This window comes from Gavialis gangeticus, unplaced genomic scaffold (genome assembly GCF_001723915.1).
Source record: "Gavialis gangeticus isolate Ggan-Ray unplaced genomic scaffold, GavGan_comp1, whole genome shotgun sequence".
Classification (NCBI taxonomy): Eukaryota; Metazoa; Chordata; order Crocodylia; family Gavialidae; genus Gavialis; species Gavialis gangeticus.
The window spans coordinates 73,710,572-73,720,571 of NW_017728994.1; the positions used below are offsets into that span (position 1 = coordinate 73,710,572).

General features: G+C 37.5%; 1 protein-coding gene across 8 annotated transcripts in view; it reads right to left on the reverse strand.

The window, feature by feature from the left end:
• Positions 1 to 10,000, reverse strand: part of EBF3 (early B-cell factor 3) — a 167,122-nt gene that overhangs the window by 53,503 nt on the left and 103,619 nt on the right. For 5 of the 8 annotated variants that reach the window (XM_019503005.1, XM_019503004.1, XM_019503003.1 and 2 more), the window contains exons 7-8: positions 5,001 to 5,082; positions 1,741 to 1,885 (exon numbers count right to left, since the gene is read on the reverse strand). In XM_019503005.1, coding sequence (XP_019358550.1) covers positions 1,741 to 1,885; positions 5,001 to 5,082 — 227 coding nt within the window. The remainder of the gene's footprint in view (positions 1 to 1,740; positions 1,886 to 5,000; positions 5,083 to 10,000) is intronic. The other 3 variants (XM_019503007.1, XM_019503009.1, XM_019503006.1) reach the window with 1 other exon arrangement.

The window sequence follows — 10,000 nt, forward strand, 5'->3', positions numbered from 1 at the left end:
AATGGGACTGCTCATGAAAGTTGAGCAAATAGGATTTGGCACAATATTTTTCACAGTCAAATAAAACAAATCAATTTCAATATTCAACAAAGCAGCTATTGGTTAGTGAAATGTATGTAAATTTTCCATAGTACATAGCATGGCCTTTATTTTTCTAACAGATATTTCTGCTTAGAGTCAAATACTTTTTATACAGATTACAAAAATAAATACTTGTATTTTACTAAGATCATAACAGCTCATTAGAAGAGGCTGTATTTGGACCTAGACTAAAACCTAACACCACAGGGCTGAGCATGCTTACTTGAACCTATAATGTTGCTAGTTCTCTCTCTCTAGGGAAGGAGAGGACTAGGGGAGAGGATTCAGCCTTCTTAATTGTGAACCTCATTAGTGATGGTTGCTAGGCAAAACACACACCTACCTTCAGTGCATATGAAAGAGATAAACAATACGTCATAGACTATAATGACTCTTGTGCTCAGGGCGACCTTTAATTATTATATTTTTGTTCTTATACCTTAGTTATTAATGCAGAAAAACAAATTAGTTTTTTTTCTGTGGACCACAGCAGATTCGTAAGTTGTTTTCCATTTTTTGATGTCTAAATCATATTTCATTTTGATAATCATTGCCTATTTCATTCATTTTTCCATGTATGCATCTGTATGTATTATGTGGCACATAAACATAAAACAAGGACACTTATATTAGTGGCTTCGCATTATCAGTTGTTACTTTAATGGTTGAATTTTATTGCTGGAGAGGGCATGATCCTGCCAAACTATTAATATATCTGTGACTACCCACATGAGTAGGCCCATTTTAATCAGTGTGTTTTCAGGATCACTTGTTTAGATTGTAATTTAAAGAAAGCAATTTTTTTTAAGTTTTGCTCTTGAAGCAATTCAAAAGATATTTGATCATTAGGTGTTTTATATGTTAGAAAGGTCCACTAACTAATAGTCATTATATATGTTTATGTGAATGGGTGTATTGTGTATATAAAGTGACATCTGAATTTATATAGATCTGTTGTTTGTCTACTTCAGATGTGTGTGTGCGTGCACACATGCGCATGTCAGGCTGATGGGCTGCAATAATGTTGTAGTTCAGAATTTGGGGTTTTCAGGGATACCTTCCACTGTTCTTTTCATCACAAACTACCTTTTTTAGCAGATCAGGCAAAAAGTCAATCATATTGAATCAGCTTGAAGAAAAACATTTTATGCTGTTTTTCTCATACCAAAAAAAACCCCTTCTGCTTTAATCTGTAGCAGTAGGGCCCAGCAACAGGAAATTGACCTCACAGTAAATTCTTAACAGATTTGGTCATGTTTTTACCATCCATTTAAACTTGCATACATAACCTGAGAATGTACCTCTGGATCAAGGATTATGACAAGCCAAAATAAAATCAAATAAAATTAAACAGCAAGAAAAAGCTGCAAGAAAAACAAGGCTTTTAAACAAAACAAAAAAAAAAAGAGAAGGAATGAAAAATTGGTTGTGACTGCAAAACTGTAAGTATCAAATAAAGTAACGCAAATCAGAAGCAAATACAGGAGAGGCTGTATTCTGTTTGATATGGAGTCAGAAATACTAATGGTCTGTTTTTAATGGTCTGTTTGATCAATGAGAAGAGAAAAGAAATGTAAAAGTAAAATGTAGTAGTGTATAAACATAAAATATGGTGCAAAGAAGCATTGCAAATAAAAAGACATGTAAATGTGTGCCTACCATTTTCCAGATAAGAAGGGGCCGTACCTTCTGAGGGGTCAAGGCGGCGAGCCCGCCTTCCATGTTTGGAATTGTTGTGTACAAACATGTTGTCTGAGACAGCCAGAACGTGGCCATCCACATTGACTGTTGTTGATACAACAACCTGAAAAAAGAAAACAAATGCATTTAAAAAAACCTGCATATTTTTAGTAATGTAAAAGTTATGAAACAAGACTCATTTTAAGACAAAGTGACTCCACAGTCTGTTCCTTCCTGCTTTAAGTAGATTTATTCATAGTTGTCATTTACTTTTTTGGCTAACACTGGTGATTTTTAACTCACAATTGTTTCTCTTCAAAACCTGATACACTAATTAGAGTTTAATCTCCTATTATGCTAACAAATGAATTCAATTCAGGGAAATATTCTTCTAGCCATTAGTTTCAGAAACACCCCTCTAGCCACTCATTTTAAAAGCTGCTGTTTTGATTGATCTGTTGATATATTGATTAGATAGTTTATCTAATTAAAATTTGTTCACTTGAGACTCTCTTCAAATGAAGGGTTGTGAGGATTCCAAATAAAAAAAAAGCTTAATAAATCAGAAACCATCCTAACTCCCATTTTCTCTTCAGTAAATGATCTCCAGGTCAGTTTTACAATTACATTTAATGTCTGATAATGAACTTTTTTGCATCTGAAAAGACTGAGTTGAATATGAATAGTGAAAGTGTTTTCAATCCATGAAAAGTATCCCTTCTCAAGTTCATTTGGATGGTGATTGACCCTGGTATGTCAATGGAATTTCCTCCTTTATTTTTGAGTGAAAGGCTCCTATTCTTGTGTCCAGGTTCAGAGTCCGGCCATAGAAGAGATGATGGATAGGGCCTTCTTTGGCTTCCAGCTGCTTCTTAGTAGAACTTGGAAAAGGAACATATGCAAAATGCACAACCTTCATGACAAAAACACCTACACAATAGATTTGTGAAATTCATCACAGAAATGATATTCCATAACATATGGGCAAAAGAGGAAATTATACAGGCTTTGTCTGAGGATTTGTGTGTGTATGTATGTGAGAGATGTGGTGGTGTAGACCGATTTTATTACCATAACTAGTTTGAATGGCTCAGATATAAGCTTAAATTTAATTTAACTCCTCCATCATGGTCACTGTGGGTTGGGTTCCAGCTTGTTTGAATAAAATAATCACTGTGGTATTTTCTTTGTAATTTAAGATTAGGCAAGTTCTTTAAAGCAGAGCTATGTCATTAGGCCTCATACTATCCTAGTAGGGATGGTAGTAAAAGCTGCTGCACAAATACGTCAGGCTTCTCTCTTCTGTTCAGTTTGGTTTAGATACAGAAATTAAGTGAGAAATGAAGTCCAGAATACTTACACCAATGCATATACCCAAATGTATAAAAAATGAAAAGAACTACACAGCAACTCATTCCCCTTTTGAATATAGTGGGTCCAAAGCACTTAATGAAAATTGCTGCCTAGTTCTGTTTTGGATCACATCTGATCCTGCTTTTTATTCACGTACCATAATTAGCTCTCAGCTATCACAGCACCTTCCTCTGTATATTCTGTCTCCTCTGAGACAGCCATCTATGTCACCCTTTGGAGCAGCCTGAGGGCAGTTCTCTAGAAGTGTGCTATGCTTTTGTATATACTCTCCTCACAGAGACGGACAGTATTACTTCCCTCAACATCCATTGTGGGGAGTCCTGACCTTGCACCTAATCTCTGGTATCCCATTTTGCCGTCCTATTGCTCTGCCACTGGACTAGCCACTTTTCACTCTTAATGAGCTATGGGTGACTTAAAGAAATAACCTGTGGACTACACAAAGCAGACAAAATGTGATTCTCAGCAAAGAATACTTTTTTTTAGGCTCCTAGGCCAAGATATATTAAAAAGACAGGGGAAGTATATATAAGAAAAGACAACTATCTTTGCTCTGTCATCTATATATAGGTCAGTCACCAAGGGAAAATAGTGTAGTTCAGCAAAAGAAAGTAGGCACACTATGTTTTGTTTTATTGGCTCATTCCTGTATTCTACCTAAAGAAAGGTGCTGAGATAGTGAAACCAGTTGAAAGTATTGTTCAAGACCTGACATACTGTTAAGTCCAGTTAAACCTTCTGAGAGGCAGGGAGATTAGCTAAAGAGACCCAGGGAAGTCTTTCTAGTGACTACTGGCTCCATTGTCGGCCACAAGATCACTCATGACTGATGCTTCATTTAGTCATCGGTGAGACAAAGAGGACATTTCCACTCATTCCAGGTTTGACCTTCTGCTCTGTTCAGATGGATCAATATCACCAATGCCACGTGAAGCTGAGATGCATGAAAAATGGAAGCTTGGCTGAATTGTTTTGAAGAAATATTTTTTCCAGCTACAGATCTTTACTGTTGTCTGGTTCAAGAGTTCTCGCTTCCCTGGTTGGTTGGCTGTGCATGAAAACAGATGTCACATGCTTTGCTATAAAAGTTTAACCACAAGTTAATCTTCTCAGAAAAAGTTTTGAACATATCAATATCTAGGCTATTATTAGTCCCAAAATGGATCATTTTGAAAATAATTTGAAGTAAAAAGCATGTATTTCTTAATAACCATTTCCAGTCAGCCAAAATTTGGAGGAAATTATTTGCAGCCACTGTCCATTCAGTCAGGTGCCCCTCTGCAGTAGTTATGATTCAGCACGGGATATTTCAATAGCTGTAAGGAGAAAGTTAAGTATTAAACAGGTCCCTTCCCCCCACCCCCCACCCCAAACCCCCAAAACAATTGGAACAAATGTGTGGTTTGCATCACAGCTCTTAGACTTACCAGAATGTGAATGTGAAACCTATGATGCATGATCCAACATTCATTGACTTCCATGGGTGCTTTTCTAATGTCTAATAGTAAGCCCAAGCTATGCAGCATACTTATGTAAAAACTCCTCCACAGGTCTTAATAACTAACTCAGTGGAAGAATTTAATCTAAGGAAAAGCTACAAAAGTATTTTCTGTGGAGAGTCTCACTTATTTTCTGAACAATCCACAACCCACTTGTATACTTGACTAATCCTAAAAATGTGCATTGAAAACAGGCAAATATTTTTTTTAAATCTTTATATATATATTTTAGAAGTCCATACTTCTGAAACTAACTCTACTAAATACAATTGAAAAGAGGTGTCAGAAAAGTTAAAGCTAAGTGGTGTGGATTTCATGAATGAATCTTGAATATATTCTTAGTTCTTGTATAAAGAATCTCTCTACCTGGAATCTTCGCATATCTCGTGGATTGCCCGCATTCTTCAAACAGTTCTGATTGCACTTGAGGAAAAACTTTAGAAAGAATCTATAAAAATATAAAATTGTCACTTGTTAGGGATGTAAACATACAGACACAATTTAAAGAAAACTTTTAATAAATCCTTCATAAATAATTAAACTTTACAAAATGCTGAGAAGTAGATCCTAATTTTTGGGTGGGTTGTTTTTTTTACTGCTTACTATACTGGTCTTTGAGTGTTTAAAAAAAAAAAAGATCACTATTGTAAACAGTAGTGTATCCGTGGCAATAGGCATATATCTTTACATTTTAAACAACGAGCATGTTTTGACTTTGGGCCAGATCCTAAGCTGCTATAAATTAGTGTTCGTGATTCATTGACTTCAAAGGATGATGATTTACACCAGCTAAAGATCTGGCCCTTTATTTTTTCTGAACATGGCGTATGCTATCATCTTATATTATCAGTAATGACCTCCATGTCAGAATTTTTCTGGTAATTAACGATCAGCCTGGTTAAGGACTCTTGGCTTTTCCTCTGGTTCAGAACTACTCCAGCTTTTTGAAAGGGGCAAGATCCACCTTCCATCAACTTCCATGGGATTTTCACTAGGACGTAACTGCCAGGAAGAGACCTCCCTGCTGGTCATTACCGTCTGGGTAGAATGGAACACTGAGAATTAAATCTTGCTTCTCAACCAGACGCCACGTCAGCTTATCACTCTAAAACAAGTAACCCTGCCCAGGGCAATATGTAGTCCAACTTCTAATTTTTCAGCATGCTGAAAGGGATAAACTCTCATTTAGCCACCTCCCTGCATTAAGGGTTCTTGCAGTTCCACTGCCACTGGAAAATTGGAGGGCAAATGTCTCATGGCACAATAGTTGTATGGAAGGGTCAAATGGCTACATGGCCTTACCCTCAGTGCGGCATAGCCCCAAACCAACCCACAAGTAGGGAGGCAAAGTAATGGCTCCATCTACTTCTCTTCCTTCCTCCCTTTCAGCAAGTTGCTATGAGAAGTGAGAAACAACTGAGTAGCTGTGGAAGATGCAGGTGAGGCCCTTTGCTCAGTTCCCAGTAAAGGTAACATAAGAGCTAGTCACAACCTAACCCCTACTATTTTCTTTATGTTGTTATAATTTCATGGTATATAATAGGAAAAATTATCTGTGGGTCTGGTATTTTCAAGAGCTAATCATTAATCACCAAGTTCAGAGCTCTCCTTTTACCTGTGGTCCCTCAGATGACTATGCCCACTAGATGACATTGCCCCAATAATAACATATTTAGTATTGAGGTTAGTCAGATCTTTAGGGTTTCATATTAAGAATGCTAACAAATACACTGTTTCAGTTTGCAAATGCTGATTTATAAACCTCCACCACCATAGCCTCTGAATACTTTTTACATAAAGGTTCATGTGCAAATAATAACCCTGGTAAAAGTTTAGCAATCCACTCTCTCCTCTTTCAGAATGCAGAATAGTCAGACTCCAGTTGATACAACCTGTGCCTGAAAATGTACCACACTGTCTTCTCATATGTGAAACCCTGGGCTGAGGAAGTCCCTGGATAGTAGCATGCCACGAAGCATGCAGGTAGGTTCTGCAGACCTAATGCTGCAGTCATTAGAACTCTCCTTTGAGTTACTCCTGAACAAAAATCCAAACACATTGTTAGCATGCACTGTACTAAAGCTGCTGTTCCTTAGATGAAACATAAGCAGGGTAAATTGTAGTGCTGGTTAACAGATTTAAAAAATGAAATGCTGACATTAATAGGAATTTATTTTTTTTTTTTGCAGATTTCACCCCTGCCTCATTTCCTAGCCACTCTAACACTGAACATTTGCACTTAGTAAAGATTTTGTGGTCCTGAAGAAGGAATGTTAAGCATGGATTCCTGGCCAAATTTCAGCTAGTGTAATCCACTTGTGCCAAAAAATCTCCTAACTTGAATTATGGTATTTTTCCACACTTTTATGTAACGAAGCTCTGAGAACAACGGCTATTTTTTCAGGCAAGTGGTAAATGCATGTTATTGGCGATTCATATGATCTTTATGGCTTAGAGTCTGATCTGAAGTCAATATTTTTGGAAGAGGTGAGGGCTACAATTCCCAGATGCTAATGTTGGCTACATATTAGCCATAGCCCCATTCCCAATTGCCCCAGCAGCTACAATTCCCAGATACTAAAGTTGGCTGCATGTTAGCTATACTGCCATTCCTATCCCATCCCAATTTATATCAGCCTCAGGGTTATTCTAAAGCGTACTGGCTGCCTATGGCTCCCAGGGGCCCGTACACCAGCTGAGAATACTCAAACTGCAACGGTGTTCTGGACATTTTCCCCGTTTCCTTATCCTAAGTCTATGGGCTGCAGTAGCATGGCAGAGTATTCAGTGAAACTGGCTCCACACCAACTGGGGTCCTCTCCACACCGGGAAAATCAGTAGGTAAAGAAATCCCTCAGTTTTGCAGCTCCTTTGTGTGAGAGAGGAGTCAATGTTAAGAAGAGAATCTTTCTTCTATCTGTTTTCCTAACTCAAATGGGTGTTGTGAGTCTTAACTGAGTTAATGTTTGCAAATTGCTCTGAAATCCCCTCTGCTGAATGGTGTTCCAGAAGTGCAAAATGTTATTGTAATACATGGATATTTTACCTTGAACAGTATGAACTGTTTCTGTGAGGAGACCCCTTCTATGTATATCTAAGGAAGGGATATTAAGCTTACTTGCATGGTACTACAGAGCAAATTAATGTGATATTTATTCAGTGGTTTGAGTAGAAATTCAAGCTTCTGTGACCCACACATTCAAGTCCATCATAATGAACATGAACACTGAGCTAAATTGAAATGAAAAAGCATTGGGTGCAAGTAGCCAATGTTTGTAACACAAACACCATTTTGTGCCTGCTCTTCAAGAGCGCTGGGTGCTTAGGTGTCAAAGACAAAAGTTTCAGGGGAAAGGGATAGCAGGACAAGGAGGGGAAAAACAGTTGTTCCCAAGGAGGGCATTCTCATAGCTCACTGGAGAGAAGACTTAAAGGGACTTCTTCTCCTCACCTTGCCAAAGAGTCCTGCATCCTAGGAACCAGGTCCCAAAGCAGAGAAGATAGGACTGGTTGCTTTCCTGTAGAAGAGTCCCATATTCTTAGGGCTCCCACCTTGGAGTCCAGAAGAGTGGAGAAAACTAGATTTGGATTCACATTTAGATGGTTTTCCAAACATTACTGCTATCATCAGAACAAGAACACAGATCTCTCCAGGTTTACCTGTATGTGCTTTGTATTCTGTATTTTATGTAACCCATCTATACAAAGTTAGTCTTTAGAATGCACTAAATCTTACGAAATATCCTTCTTGAATACCCTAAACTGGAAACTGCTCCTCAAATATACTGCTATGGGAGAAAATATAGTTTTTCCTAGTGGCTTTCCCTTCCTCTGATTTTCTTTCCAGTGCTAAAGAAAGATCTGATACCCTCTTAATTAAAATGTATTATCTACCACAAGGCTTCACTATTTTAAGATAAAATTTACATCTTTTATTAACTCACCTCACCTATACACTTAGCTCACAATGCCTCTTAACGCCCATCTGCCATCAGCATACAGTAAGTCACTTGATATTCCACCCACCAATTTTTCCTAACAACCACTGTGCAATTAAACTCAACACGTTCTGTTGCGAGGTAAATTAGGCACACCTGCGGCCAGGCTGCATTTGAACTGCATCAGAAAAGGACCTAACAAGGTGAGAGCGTACCACAAAGTTATAGTCCTGTCAAGCAATTAGGTTTTCACTTCTGGGACATCCGCGCAGTGCAATTATGCTACACATTACAACCTGGCTAATCTTCTGAACAAATGTCATGTCTCAGAGAAGCTAGTAAAAGCAGTTCATCTGCAAATGTGTCTGCTCTTAAGCCTCCACCTTATGCACATAACAATCTACAAAAGCTTTTTTTGTGATATGAAATATTTTTTTTCCATAGGAGATTTTTAAAACCATAAAAGTGTCTTTTCAGCCATTTCACCTTTTTTAACCTCTTTGAGAATAGGTGTCGTAGAAAATTTACTAGTTTGATTTCTGTACTTGAATTTTAACAATGAGTGAGCCAGCACGTACTGGACACTGCAATCACTATTGGTAGCTTTTATCCAGTTTATTTCAACCATTTTCTTCCCTGAAAGTCATGTAGGAAAGGCTGGAATGTTGGAAAGCCGCATGACTATTGCATCTCAACAGCTTTAAAAAAGTACGTGTACGGCAAGTCGTAAGATCCCCAACATGGGAGCCCAGTTCATGCAAGTAATCTTCAAGGAGCTTTCATTTTAAATATTTGTATTTAAAATATTGGGAATGACTGTTTGATAAACAAGACAGCAGTGAGAGTTTAAAAGCAATCTTGTCACAAGTATGTTAAGCAATTACAGTGCCATCTTAAATAACCTCAATTCCTTTAATAAAATAAGATCTTCCTAACATAAGACTTGTAAAGGGTGGAGGAGAGACTGCTTACTGTGTGGTGTTGGCTCAGTTTTGTTTCACTCCAACAGTTTTGTTTCACTTTTTATCTCCATTTCAGGTAAGCATTTAGAGTGTTCAATTAAGCCAACAGATAATATGTTACTATTCTACAGAATACATTACTATGAAAATGTCCAAATTCTGCTCTACTCTTATGAGTAAAAATAGCAGTATTTGGCTCATTATCTACAATTCTGCAGTAAGAAAATGTAGCTCTTTGGAACAGAAGCTGTCCACAGAGGCATAAAGCTATTATTGGGGAGAAGGCAAGAGAAGCAGGGGGAAAGCAAAGACATTTGAAGTCAAATGGTAATTCTCATCCTTTACTCTATTACCCTTTAATTGGCTTTTTCTTAAGAAGTATCTGACAAGCACTTTGCATATCTCTTTTCTAGAGTCTAGTAAACAAAGGATTTAATACTCTTGTTACGAAAGGAAAAATCTTTCC